This window comes from Pipistrellus hanaki, assembly GCF_964339955.1.
Source record: "Pipistrellus hanaki genome assembly, chromosome: 15".
NCBI classification, from domain to species: Eukaryota; Metazoa; Chordata; class Mammalia; order Chiroptera; family Vespertilionidae; genus Pipistrellus; species Pipistrellus hanaki.
Window position 1 is genome coordinate 3,816,697 of NC_140517.1, and position 13,787 is coordinate 3,830,483.

At 64.4% G+C, this 13,787-nt stretch overlaps 1 protein-coding gene across 1 annotated transcript; it reads right to left on the reverse strand.

The window, feature by feature from the left end:
• Positions 1 to 3,853: 3,853 nt before the first annotated feature.
• Positions 3,854 to 7,317, reverse strand: IRX3 (iroquois homeobox 3). The gene is made up of 4 exons (XM_084861272.1): positions 6,303 to 7,317; positions 4,898 to 6,014; positions 4,687 to 4,753; positions 3,854 to 4,313 (listed from the first exon to the last, which is right to left on the reverse strand). The coding sequence occupies exons 1-4, from the start codon at positions 6,576 to 6,578 to the stop codon at positions 4,259 to 4,261; spliced, it is 1,515 nt and encodes a 504-aa protein (XP_084717398.1). The 5' UTR covers positions 6,579 to 7,317; the 3' UTR covers positions 3,854 to 4,258.
• Positions 7,318 to 13,787: the final 6,470 nt, after the last annotated feature.

The window sequence follows — 13,787 nt, forward strand, 5'->3', positions numbered from 1 at the left end:
CACACACACACACTTTCTGTCTCTCAGCCTCACACTGTGACACTGGACAGGAGGAGTCTTTGTGAGGCAGCTGGCCGGTGCTCTGGGGGCACCCCTAACCAGTCATGGCCATGGAAAATGCCCCCAGACACTGCCTTGTGTCCCCGCATTGGGGGTGGGGGCACCCCATTGAGATGTGCTCGTAGGACCTCTACAGGTCTCAGCCGTCCACCTCAGGGAGAGGGGGCTCCTGGGCTTTCTGTCCAGACCATTGGGATGGCCTGGGGTGGGGGTGGGGGGGTAGGAGGGGGCTGGAGCGTCTGAGGGGAGCAGTGGCTGTGTCAAAGCTATGTCGGTCACACGCTCGATGGGCCTGTTTAATGTGGTTAGGCTGGCGGGCTGGATCGGGTGACTGGTCAGCGAGGGTCAGGAGGCCATAGCTGGGGAGGTCATGGGACCCCATCACCCCCCTCATGATCTTTAGACCCACCCCTTCTCACGGTTGCCTCATCCTACACAACACTGGCGTTGCGAGATAAATGGATCGATCGAATCCAGTCCCCTCCGTGCTGCAGCCGGTGGACGTGGGGCCCGCAGAGAGGGCGGGACTGGGCGCCAGGCACGTGGGGGGCAGCTCGAGCCACAGACACCATTGCACACGCCTGTAATGACTGCCCGTCTGCCATGGGCAGAGGTGGGGGGAGGGGGTGCAAGCAGGAATCACCAGAGGCAGAGGCCGTTTCTAGAAGGAGACAAATCATTAGGCCCAAAGCCAGTTCCTGACGGCATCTCACCAGTTCCGACCCCAGCACCCAATCCCTCTCTCCCTCTCAGCCTTCCGGAACTCAGGCCCACGTCGGGGGCGGCCTCTGTGGCCCCGATGGCCCCCGGAGGACACGGGCCCTGCCCTCTCCCCGCCTGGAGGCCAGTGGCTGGGGCACCCACCCTCCTCTCGCTCCCCCTCAGCCTCGCCTGCTCTCACCTGTCCACGCTGCCTTCCTGCTGGAGCCCACGGGCCCCTCCCCTCCCTGGTTTCCACCGAAAATAAATTCCATCAGAGGCCGGGGACGCGCGGCCCCAGAGGTGGGCCGCCACTTAGGGAAATAATTTTATTCCCCGGCCTGGCCGCACGCCGCCTCCCGGGGCTCCCGGCGGATAATGAGGGGAGCGGTGACATACACGCTTGCCTCTGACCTAATTGATTATCCCACACACCTTGGAGCGCTTTGCATAACCAGCCCCGACAGCGGGAGCCCCTGCCTGGCCCAGTGATTGACACATTCCATTTCTAATTGAAGCTTAATCAGGACCAAGGATGAGATTCCCATATCCTTCCTCCCTCCCTCCCTCTCTCTCTCTCTCTCTCTCTCTCTCTCTCTCTCTCCCTCCCTCCCTCCCTCCCTCCCTCTCTCTCTCTCTCTCTCTCTCTCTCTCTCTCTCTCTCTGTCTTCTTTCCTTTCCCCCTCCTTCTCTCCCCTGGCTTCCTGGCTCCTTTTTAAATCCTAGGGCTGGACAATAAAGGCTGGGGGCTGTTCCTAGGGCCCCTGAGAGGAGGGGAGGACTCGGGGAGGACTCGGGGAGGAGGCTCTGGGAGGAGGATGGAGAGCCCCCTTCCTGGCGAAATGCAAGTGCAGCCGAAGGGAGCCGCCTCCCCTCCCGTCTCAGCTCAAAGCCCACGGGGACCTTTTATTCTTTCGATTACCCCGTCTCTTTGGGGTCAACCCGAGGCCAGGTGAGGGGCCCGCGTGCTGCTCTCTCCTCCCTCAGAGGACATGCACACATGGGACCTGCTCTCGGGTTCCCCCGCTCTCCCCTGGCACCCGCGCCTCCCGTCCTGGCAGCGGGCAGGGCGGGTCTCCGAGGAGGACCCTTACCCCTGGGACAGGACGGGCTGCAGAGCGCGGGGAGCCCAGGCTTTTCACTAGAGAGAGCAGGACAGGCACTTGGACCGCTGGGGGCTCTGCCTGGCTCCCCCCTCCCTCCCCACCCCCAGCTCCCTCTGCACAGAGGCAGGCTTCCCCTTCGGGGGTCTTCGGAGGGGGGGCTGTCTGGCTTGGCCATCCATCACCCCCTCTCCCTGCTGCTGTGCCCCGTTCCCAGGTTCTGAGGTGCCTCTGTGCAGACACCTCCCGTTTCTGGCGGACGGGAGGGGCTGGGCAGAGTGCTGCGGGGAGCCTGAGGAGTGGGGTCTGAGATCCTGGAATAATAATTGCGACATGAGGGTGATTTACGTTCACCTACCGCAGGTCAGCCCCCCGACATGAGCCCAGGAGCACCCTTCCAGGCGGCTGTTCCCTTCAGAGGGGAGGACACAGGGCACAGAGGAGGAGGGGTGCCGGCCGGGGTGCTAGGCCTGTGCCCCAGAAGCTTCGGAGGCACCAGCTCACAAGAAGGACTCCCTCCGGGGGGGCAGGGTGACCTACAGCCCGGGTTCAAGGCCCAGGCAGTGGGCGCTGCCTCTGGGTCCAGGGGTGGGGTGCCCAAGATCAGAGCTGAACCCCAGTTGCCAGGGAAGGCCCCACACTTTAGGGGGAGAAAAGGAGAAGGTGGGGAGGAGGCAGAGCCTGGGGTTCTGGAGGCCGGACCTGTCTCTGCTCGCCCGACCTCTGTAGCCTACAAGGGCCTGCAGGGAGCACCGCGCGCCCCGCCTGCGTGGGGGTCCTGAGGGGGGCGCTGGCCGCTGTAGCCCACCTAGACCAGTCCTTGCCAGGCAGCCTCTGCTCCTGCCCAACCTCCAAGGCAGCTCTGGGGGTGCAAGCTCTGCCCAAAGCCCACCGGAGATCCGCAGGATTCTCACACGCCTCACTATTGCGGGCCAACACTAGCCTCCGGCAGCCTTCACAGATACACGAATTGCACGTGGGGAGGGAGACGCGAAACAGGTCCCCTCACTTTGTACCCCAAGGCATCATCATCATCATCATCATCATCATCGCTCTCCCAGAATTCCCTAGCTCCGAGTCAGAGGTGGGCAAGGCTGGGGCCTGAGAGAGAAAAGAGGGTGCGGCCGGGAGGCGATGGCCGGTGGAGAGGCCACGGTGACTGGCCAGCGCCCAGAGGCCTCTTTGTCCTGTAGAGGGAGCTCTAGCCCCAAATTTCCCGGCTCCCTCCCCCGGCCCGCCCGCCCCTCTCCCGCTGCCAGGATCTGGGCTGGATCCCTGCTTGGGTCCGACCCACCACCTGCGTCCTGACCTCCGAAGGCCGCCCTGGCAGGGCACCTGGGGAGACCCATGGGGGTGCCAAGATGCACAGATGCCGCCAGGCCCCCAACTTTCAATTCGGGCTGGACCCAGACTCCAGGAGGAAAGGCTGAGCTGCCCTAGGCTCCTGGCTCCTCCCTTCCCTCCTCCCCCCCCCCCCCAACCCCACACTCCTGCTTCTATAAGGAGTCTGGGGGTGCCCTGTGGTTGGAAGGGGGCTTGACGCTGGGCTTGCACCCCCCCCTTCTGTAAGAATGAATCAACCTCAACTGTGCCTATCTAAGAATGGGGGTGCAGAAGGGTGAGAACCTCCCAACCTACCCCCTCTGTGCCCACACCCTCCTCTAAGTGGGCTGTCTCCGCAGAGGACACCCCAAGACCCCGCAGTGGGGTCCCAGGACCGGCGGGTTGGGCCCCGTTTCCCCTTGCCCACCTGTCTCCTGGGCCTTTCTCTCTGGAGGGCCCCCCCCCCACGGTACTTCTCGGGGGACCCTCCAGCCTCACCGCCTCTGCGCCTTCGCCTCTGCCTGGTCTCTGCCTCCACCTCTGCTCTCCTCTGGCCTCAGGGTCCAGACTATCCGCTCTGCGTCTTCTCTGCTGATTCCAAGGGCTCTTTAAACAGGAGGGTGGGGTGCGGGACAAAACAGAACAGACAGCAGACAGGCCCCTCTGGGGGCAGACAGACAGGCGGTTATAGTCAAAGTGGCAACAGCTCATTTATTTAGCCAAAAATAGATTAACTTTCCCGTACAATTTGGTTCACACCTATGTACATTCCTCCAGTCTATATACAAACAAGCCAGACACGCCGATTCTCACCGAAGCGCCACTCCCCGCGGTCCGCCTCGCAAACCCGGCTCCCAAATTCCTCCGGCTCATGTGGGGGGCACAGAAGCGTCATGGGGAGACTCCGCCCGGGGGGGACTTGTTGTACTTATTTTTATTTTTGTTTGTTTGTTTTCCTTTTTTTTTAAAGGTATTCATACACAGACATGCTTACGAGTCATGACTATACAGAGCGATTACTTTTTTTTTTTTTTACAATTATTACAACGATTAAAAAATGAAAATCAAAACAACTAAGAGGAGGAGAGGGCCGACAAGACCAGCGCGGCATCCAGGTGGTTCTGGGGCCTGGAAGAGAGAGGCAGTGGTAGCCAGGGGCTGGGGAGAGCCAGGGGCACCCCTGCTGCCTAGGGCTGGGAGACCCCACAGGGGCTGGGGCGGGGAGCAGGAGGCGGCTTTGCCATATAAAATGATGTCAGCGAAGGAAGGAGGGGGCCCCCAGGGCCTGCTGGCCAGGCAGGGTGCTCGGACTGGGGTAGGGGTATGGGGCCAGCTCTGGGCCATAGGAGACAACGGAGGGTGGGGTTCCTCCCCTTTGAAAAGCCTTTCCCAGCTGCGTGCGTCACCCCCCCCCCCCGGGGGGCAAAAGCCTGGCTTCTCACCATGAATTTCCTTTTCTGGCCCTCACCGCCCCCTCCCTCCCCACCTCGGGGTCTCTTACCGCCTGGGCACGGGCTGGAAAGCTGTCTTGAGTAACTTTTTCTCCACTTCCAAGGCACTACAGCGATCTAAGGGCGGCGGGGAGACAAAGGGGGCCTTCAGAGCTCAGAGGCCAGCGTCCCGGGGAGGGCCCTGCGCCCCGGGGGTCCTGCCTGTCCCCTCCGGCCAGGAGCACCCCCAGGCCCGCCCCGCCCTCCGCGCTCCGCGCTCACCTGCTCCGCCCTCGGGCTCCGCGGGCCGGGCGAAGGCGGCGGCGGCGGCAGAGGCGGCCGGGTGGCCCGCGGCCCCGGGCAGCCCCAGCAGGTGCGGCGGGGCCGAGCCCAGCAGGGAGAGCGGGTGCGGGCGGGCGGCGGGCGGCGCGCCCGGGAACGGCCGGTGGGTCCAGGCGGGGAACTTGCCCAGCGGCGCCGCCGACACCAGTCTGTGCGCCACGGCGGCGGCGGCCGGGGAGAGCTGCAGGGCGGCGGGCGCCACGGCGGCCCCGGGGGGAGAGCCTCCCGCGCCCGGAGGCGGCGAGCGGCGCGGGGTGTCCGGGCTCGTGGCCGTCTCGGCCAGCGACCAGATCTTCGGCTTCTGCAGGGCGGAGGCGGAGGCGGAGGCGGGCGCAGGGGCGCAGGGGTCCAGGCCCGCGGGGGGCGAGGGCGGGGACGGCGGGGACGGAGCCACCGGGGCCAGACTCGGGGCCAGACGCAGGGCCGGCAGCGGGCGCTCCTCCGGGCCCTCGGAGCTGTCGTCCGAGTCGCTGTTCTTGGAGTCCGAACCGGGCCCCAGGCCCAGGGCGTCGCCGTCCCTGCGCGCAGCGGCCCCCGCCAGGCCCAGCTCAGGCCCCGCGGCCGCGCCGTCCACGTTCTCCAAATCGATCTCCTCGTCCTCGTCGCCGCCGAGCTCCTCCTCCTCGTCCTCCTCCAGCTCGCGGTGGTGTTTGCCCTCTTCCTCCTCGTCCTCCTCCTCGTCGTCCTCGCGCTCGCTGCCGCAGGCGGTGCCCTCCTCCTCCTCCTCCCCGTCGGCGCGGCTGCGGGGCGCCCAGGTCATCTTGTTCTCCTTCTTGAGGCGCCGGCGCGCGTTGGCGAACCAGGTGGACACCTGGGTGAGCGTCATCTTGGTGACGATGGCCAGCATGATCTTCTCGCCCTTGGTGGGGTAGGGGTTCTTGCGGTGCTCGTGCAGCCAGGCCTTGAGCGTGCTCGTGCTCTCGCGGGTGGCGTTCTTGGGGCGGGACGGGTCCCCGAACTGGGGGTGGTACTGGCCGTAGGGGTAGAAGGCGGGGTGCGCGTGCGAGAACGCGGCTGTCTGCACCCCGGGGCTGTCCTTCAGCTCATATTGGGCGCCCTGAGAGCCCAAGGAGAGAAGGAAGGGGGGGACATGGAGAGAAGGAAAGGGGGACATGGAGAGAAGGAAGCGGGGGGGGAGGACATGGAGAGAAGGAAGGGGGAGGGAGACAGGCGCGCGGATGAGCCCTGGCCAGGGCCGCTGACCCCCTCCCCCGCCCGGCCTCCCGGGCCCCGGGCTCGTCTACTGGGCACGCGCTCACGGCGTCCGGTGGCCCCTCTCCAACCCGCGCCCCCCACCCCACCCCACCGCACCCCACCCGCACTCCCAGGTCCCCGGGGCGCTTACCAGCTGCGGGAAGAGGGGCAGCTCGGCGGCGTAGGGCAGGAACGCGCCGTAGCCCTGGGCGGCGGCTGCAGCGGCGGCGGCGTAGGGCGCCCCGTACACGGAGGAGAGCACGCCGGCCAGGGACCCCGGGGCGCCCAGCTCCGCGGCGCCGGCCGCCGGGCCGCCGCGGGCCCCCGCGCTGCCGCCGCCGCCTCCCCCGCCGCCGCCGGCGGCCCCCGGGCGCTCGGGCGGGTAGAGGGGGCGGATGTACTGGTATCCGAGCTGCGGGAAGGACATGGTGGCCCGCGGCGCGCGGCCCGGACGGGGAGGGGGCCCGGCCGCCGGGGCCGCCCTGCTCAGCGCCGCCCGCGGGCTCCGGCGCGCATCGGGGGGCACCGGGCCGGGCTCGGGCTCCGCGGCGGCCACGGGGGGGGGGGGGGGGCTGCTCCGCGGGGCGGCGGCGGCCGGGAGCCGGGTCAGGTCCGGGCGGATCGGCGGAGCTCCCCGGGGCGCCGGGCCCGGATGGACATGTCCGCGGGCCGCGAGCCCCCCCTCTGCTCTGCGCGCCGCGCTGCCGCCTCCTCTCCGCGGCCCGAGCCGCCGCCGCCGCCCGCCGCTCCGGTCCTCGCCGCCGCCTCTCGCCGCTCAGTGTCGCGCCCGGCTTCCTCCGCCGCCTCTAGTCCTCACCCCCTCCCCGCCCTTCCTCTCCCCTCCCCTCCCCTCCCCGCGCTCCTCTCCCCCCGGAGCGCTTCCGCTCCTCCGGGCGCGTTACCTCTCCCGGGCGCTAGGAAACTCCTCTTTCTTTCCCGGGCTCCCGTTCCTCCCTTTTCTGCCCCTTTTCCTTTCTTCTCTCCCCCTCGCTCTCTCCGATCTGTCTCTCCGCTCGCTCCGCGCTGCCCCACCCCTCCCCGGCCCCGGGCCCCGGGCGCAGGCGGCCCAAAGTTGCGGACACTCGGGGTGCCGTCCCGGGCTGGGTGGCGGCGGCGGCGGAGGCGGCGGCTGGGGGAAGAGGTGTGCGTCTCTGTCCGTGTGTCCGTCCCCGCCCTCTCCCTCCCTCCCTCGCCCTTTCCCAAATCTCGGGTCTGACGTCGCGCCCTCTTATTCGGCTTTCCCCGGCGTCGCCTTCCCGGGTCGCCAATCGCCGGGGAGCCTGGCCGGTGAGGCCGCCCGCCCCCCGGGGAGCGCGCGCGGGGCGGGGCGGGACCCCGCGCTCCGGTGCCTCCCGCCCCCTCTGCGCCCCGAGGCCCCGGCGGAGGCGCGGGGACAAGGGGTGGGGGGTGAGCCCCGGGTCAGCTCGCCCCTCCCCTCCTCCCGCCCCTCCGCACCTCTCCGCGGGCCCCGGCGCCCAGCCTGGGTCCGGACCAGACCTGGGTCCGGGGGCCCCCTTTGGAGCACGCACCCCTTTTCAGCCCGGCCACTCTCCGCAGCCTGCGGAGGGGAGGGGATGCTCACTGTGCCTTCCAAGGCCACCTCAGCACCCTTGGGGGCGAGGCTGCCCCCACCCAAGAGGACCGAACCCTGAGATTAGCCTCCTGAAGGGGTCCGGGTGCGAATTCCTTATCAGAATGGAGGGCTGGGCTGGGGGCGGGGGTGGGGGTGGTGGGCGGGGCGGTGGAGGGCTGCAGGGGGGACGCCCTGGGGGTCCCCGAGCGCCCAGACTGGAAAGTGGAGCCAGCCAGCGCCCTAAAATGGGCGTGGGAATGGGGGAGGAGCCGGGCGGCGGGGCTCCGGGAACTTTCCAGAGCATTAGGAGAAGTTGGGACGCGGGCATTTTCCGTGCATAGACGCGCTCCCGCGCCCCGCGCCCCGCGCCCCCGTGTCCTTTCTGCGTGGGTCCCCCCGCCGTCCCGGGGTGGGGATGGGAGGCCAGACTGGGGGTTTGACGGAAGCGTGAATCCTGACCCGAAGCCGCAGCCCTCGTCCCCCCGGCGCCCGCCTCCACGACGGACAGGGGCGCGTGGCCGCCCGGAGCGGGATCGGAACCCCGGCCTTGAGGCGGCGGCTCCGGGCGCAATGCTGGCGGCCTCAGAGGGGCTCGGGGCGCACAGGCCGGGCCCACGGGGGGACCCCCAGGGATGGCATGGGTGCGGCGGCCACTCTGCCGCGGAGACTCCAGCGCTGCTTGGAGGCGGACACTGGCCACTGCGCGCGGATGGAGAGAGGACAGGAACCCCAGTTCCCATAGAGACTCAGGTGGGGTCTGAGGGTCTTGGCTCAGGCTGTGAGGGGTCTCCACAGCTCTAGGGGAGCCCACTTAGGGAATGAAATCCGGGGGGGGGGGCTCAGTGTTCACCCCACCCTCCCTCCAGTCCTCTTCCCACCAGCCTTTGCACAGGGAGGCCACCCCCGGAGGTGGGAACGCCTAGGACATGGGGGGCGGGGGCAGAGAAAGTGAGGGGGGGGGACATCAGGCGCAGGGTTCCACTGGGGAAACTGACCTGTGGCCTTCTCAAGCAGGGTCCAGCTGCTCCCCTCCCCCCATCTGATGTTTCTGGGCACCCTCTGGGGCCTCAGCTGGAGTCACCCCAGAAGAAGGCGGTATTTGGGGGGGTGCTCTGGCTTGGAACTATTTCCCCGGCGCCTGATTTCGTTTCCAGTTAAAACTCTCCTCCGGGAAGTGGCCCAGGGGGGTGCCGAGCTTACTGCCCCAAGGAGAACCAGGGGGTTCAAAGTAGAGGGCAGCATCGAGTGTTTCTCAGGGGCTCAGACCCAAGCCTGAGACCCTGGAGTGTGCCCCGACCAGGAGGGAGGAAGACTGGAGCTGCCAGGGAAGTGCCCGGATGGATGAAATGCCCGAAATTGAACTCAGCAGCCCTGCCAGGAGGAGGAGGAGGAGGAGGAGGAGGAGGAGGAGGAGGAGGAGGAGGAGGAGGAAGAGGAGGAAACAGTGAATCCTGGAGAGGTTTCTAAGGCTCCGCTGGCCTGCAGGAGGTGGGAAAGAAGCCCAGGAGGGGATGAGGCTGTGCTCAGGGAACCAGCCACGCGGGGCAGGGGCCGCCATGGCCTGGACTCAGGGTGAGCCTTCAGACCCAGACCCAGATGGGGACCCAAGACCTTGGATGGATGAGCTGCCTCCCAGCAGCCCGGGTCCCAAGAACCAGCAGCCTTTCCACTGCCCTCGCCTTCAGCTCCGATCATCCCAGCCCCAGGACAGGACTCGGCGCCCGGGGCAGCGGAACCCCGCCAGGCGCCGGCTCCCCAACTCCACTGGACCCTGGACCCTGGCTCAAGACTCAACGCGCAGGGGCGCGGAGGACAAGCAAACCTTTCCCGGGGCTTTTTTAAATCCACGAGATGGGGGTTCACAGGGACAGGGCCGCCCAGGGCAGAGAAGCAGGCGCCCTGGGAAGCGGGTTTGGAAGAGGCTGGCGCACGCACACGCGCTGCACGCAAACCCCGCTCCATCACCTCGCCTTCTTCCAAGGTTCCCAGCGCACGGAGCACCAGAGGCTCGGCAGAGGCTCTCTAGGCGCACCCCGGGGTGGGGAGAGAGCACCCAGGAGGTGTCCAGAGCACAGGCTGGGCGCAGCTAGCGCAGGCGGGACGCGCATGCCACGGAACCCCACACGGAAAACCGAGCCCCTTGGGGCTGCGCCAGGCCCCGCACAGGGGAGCCGCCGCGAGTCACCAGGTCCACCGTCTGCCCCCGCTCCCCCCAGCCTCACGGACTACAGTCTCGGATGGATCTCTCCGAGGAGGAGGCCCGCCTTCCATCCTCGTCTCCCAGGCCTGAGAGCCGCGGGCTGCGGGGCGGCCCGGAGCTCCCTGCGCTTCCCGCAGAGGCCAGCGCGGCTCCGAGCGCTCTCCCACCGCTCTCCCTCCCACCCCCCTCCCCGCGCTCGGGTTACAGGTTAATGAAATGCTCGTTTTCCTCAGTCATTTGTTTTGTTTTCCTGCAAAGTTCTGATAAGTAGCTAACCAACGAAGCTTGTAATTACAATCTTACAGAAACCGGGCCGATCTGTATATAAATCTCACCATCCAATTACAAGATGTAATAATTTTGCACTCAAGCTGGTAATGAGGTCTAATACTCGTGCATGCGATAATCCCCTCTGGATGCCGGCTTGATCAGATGTTGGCTTTGTAATTAGACGGGCAGAAAATCATTATTTCATGTTCAAATAGAAAATGAGGTTGGTGGGAAGTTAATTTCTCTCCGCTCTGTGAAGCGTAGACAAGAATTTAATGATTTAATTACAGTTGTAAGCCCTTTCCATGAGACTTAAATTGAGCTGAGAATATTTTTTTTTCCTCCTCTCTCTTAGCTCGCTCTCTCTCCCCCCTCTCTCTTCCGAGTTCTCTCTCTCTCTCTCTCTCTCTCTCTCTCTCTCTCTCTCTCTCTCTCTCCTCTCTGTGATTAGCAGCTGCCTGGCCATCCAAGGGCGTGGCCTGGGGTCCCCACGGGGAGGGATTTGCATCTGGCCAGGAAACCCTGAGATCCCAGGAGGCCGGGCAGGCGCCTGCAGAGCAGCTGAAGACCAGGCTGCCTGTGGCATTGGACTTCCAGCCATTCCCTGGGTCCCGAGAGCCACTGAGAAACTTGGCTGTCTGCAAGGGCGGGGAAAAGACCAGGCAAGAATGGCCTCGGTAGGGGCAGCCGACAGACGTGAGGGGTGGGTGCCCAGCCAGGCCCCAGCACCCTGGCCGCCCTGAGGGCTGTGTGCCCTGCTACCCACTCCTGTGCCGCCTCCACGGGTGCCCCACAGGGTCTCCGGGCAGCCCGAATGGCCGGGATTGAAACACAGGGGCCCTCCCTCCGCAGGAGTTTTTTTTTATTTATTTATGTGTCTTACCTCTGCGGGGTCACCCTTTCCCACCTGAGCCTTCGTCCTCTCACCCTCCTTTGTTTTTCTCTGAGATCCTCCTGTCTCCCCCACTCCCTACCTATCCCATTGGGGGGGGGGGCGTTCATTTTCCTCTTCTTCCCTCCACTCCCTCCTTCCTTGTTTTATTTCCGACCCTCTGTGGACCGCTTCTCAGTTATATTTTCCCTCCTCTAGTTTGCTCCCCATCCCTCTTCCCTGATTTTATATCCTCCCTGTTCCCTCTCCCTGACTCTGGGTCTGTGTCCCCCTCCCCAGCCTCATCTCTGGTCCCCTCTTTCCTCCCTCCCTCATTCGATTCCTCTCCTATTTCATCTGCCATGACTCTGTCTGTCTCTCAGGTTTTCCTCCTTTTCGCGCATGTATTTTCTTTCTTCTCCTCTTCCTGTCCCAGGTCTGCCCCCTCCCTCCCTGGATCTGGCTTCCCCCCCAGCACCCCCTTCTCATCCATCTCGGTAGATGAATTTGTCTCCTTATTGGACGCTAAGGCCAGAGCCCTGGTGATGGGGCTTGGCCAGCCTGGTGCCTTTTCTTCATGCATATTGAGGAGATGGTAATGAGCGCATTTGCATGGTTGCATGGAAATGCTGGGTTTCTTGCTGCAGCTCTGAAGGGCTGCTGTGGCAGGGCAGCACAGGCCCAAGAGAGCCCATGGTGGGCACCCGTTGTCCTGGTGGCCCCAGCTGGCCCTCAAGGGGCTCCTGGGTGCTACCCTCCACACACACACACACACACACACACCCGACTTCTCAGGGCTGAGCCAGGCCGCACCCCATGGGCTTCTCCACAAAGGCCTCCTGCTCCCCTCCTTATGGAAAGCCCGCCTCTCTGGAAGGTGCCTTCATGCCCCAGCCCTTGGGCCTCAGCCCCCTCCCTGGTGTTTCCTGGCCGGTGGTGGAGGCCACCAGGAACTGAGTGCCTGACCCCGCCATCTAACGCCAACACACTGTTTGCAAATTCCTTGTGACATCAGGGGATCAAAAGCAGCCGCTTTGTGTACCTGCTGGGTTGACTCCCGGCTAATCTCCGAGGCCACGGGCATCCTTTGGCCAGGGGCGTGGCTGGCAGGCCCTTCAGGGGGGGAGCGGGGGAGCCCTGGCTCCTCTGGACGCAGCTGCCCTGCAAGGAGGACATGGTCCTTCCAGAGGGCGGGAGCAGGACCAGGCTGGCCTCTCAGAGGAGAGGGATGAAGGGTGATGGCACCTGAGCTTCACGGCCACGCTCTGGGATGAGCTTAGAGAAAACACACAGCGCTCCTGGTGGCATGTCGGGGAGCATGGAACCCTGGCTCCACACCCAGCCAAGGGGGCACCTATGGACATCCGAGGGTGGTACTCCACTCCACTCTCTTCCAGCGGCACCCGAGGAGCGTAGAGAGCTCTGGGTTCAAGGACAAAGCTCTGGGTTCAAGGACTAAACACGCCCAGATCTGGCCTGGTCTGGAACGGTGCAGAGTCGAGTTTCCCCCTCATCAAGCCTCAGCGTACACAGCCACTATAATTTGCGTAACATTTCCCCTGAAACGGACTCGTTTTAAATACGCACACACGTGTTTTGGGGAATGAAAACTTGATACTGCTGATGTGCCCTGAAAAGTAGCTGTTAGTCCCCAGGAAAGAAAATTGTAAAAGATTAAACAAACACATACACACCCAAACAATTAAAGCCGAGAAACATTAATACGTTTTAGTCATGTTGCTTGCTAGGGAGTGACTTCTGGAGGTCCCGGTGTGTGTCTGTGTGTGTGTGTGTGTGTGTGTGTGTGTGTAGATTAGTGAGTGTCAGACGTAGTCAACACCGAATTTTCCTCAGAAGAAATGAAAGAATTGAGTAGAGAATGCGCCCCACTGTTCAATATATCAGTTCTTTCTCTGTCTCCACGCCACCGAAGGTCACATGTCGAGGATGCTATAAACGGCATTTCCATTGGCTTATGGTTTACCAATGCTGTTGATGAGTATGTGACAGATGTAAGGTAAAAAGCGACCTGTTGCATTCCTGTTATTCACCGTTTAACCACGTCAAGCATTTTCATACCAAATTCTCTCGGTAGGCCCACAGGGCAGCGGCTGGGTAGGGTGGCTTGGTGTTGAGGGGCACAGACAGTCCCAAGTCCAGTTGTTCTGTGCTCAGACCGTGTGCCTTGGCTTCGTAGAGCCGCACCAGAGGAGAAGTACCTTTCTTTAATTTGCAGGCCAGCTGGGCGGGCTGGGGACCCGCCAGCATCGCAGTCCAGAGCTCTGTGCATTCTGGGAGCACCCTGGGCCTTCACATGTGCTCCCCCCGCTTCTTAGCTGGGTGGAAGCAGCCAAGAGCATCTGCTTGACGCTGCAAAGCAGACCAGAGCCAAGGCCAAGCCTGCCCCCGCACCCCCTGGCCGCCCGGGGCGGAGAACCGGCTGGGAAACCGGGGCTCCAGAGGCAGCGGTCCAGGGGGTGCGGGGCGGGTCCGTGCTCTGCAGGAGGAGTAAGGTCTTGCCTTCGGAAACGCGGTGGGAACCTTTGGAAAATCCCGCTGTAATCACGGGTGACAGTTTGACATTTTTCAGCTGCTCAGAAGCAGCAGACAAGTCAAGCTGCTCGGCAGGGCACAGAGCGCATGCTGGGATGTGTGTGTGTTCTAGCCTCTCCCTCCCTCCCTGAAAAAGGAAGCAGAAGGAAAGAAAGAAAGAAAGAAAAAA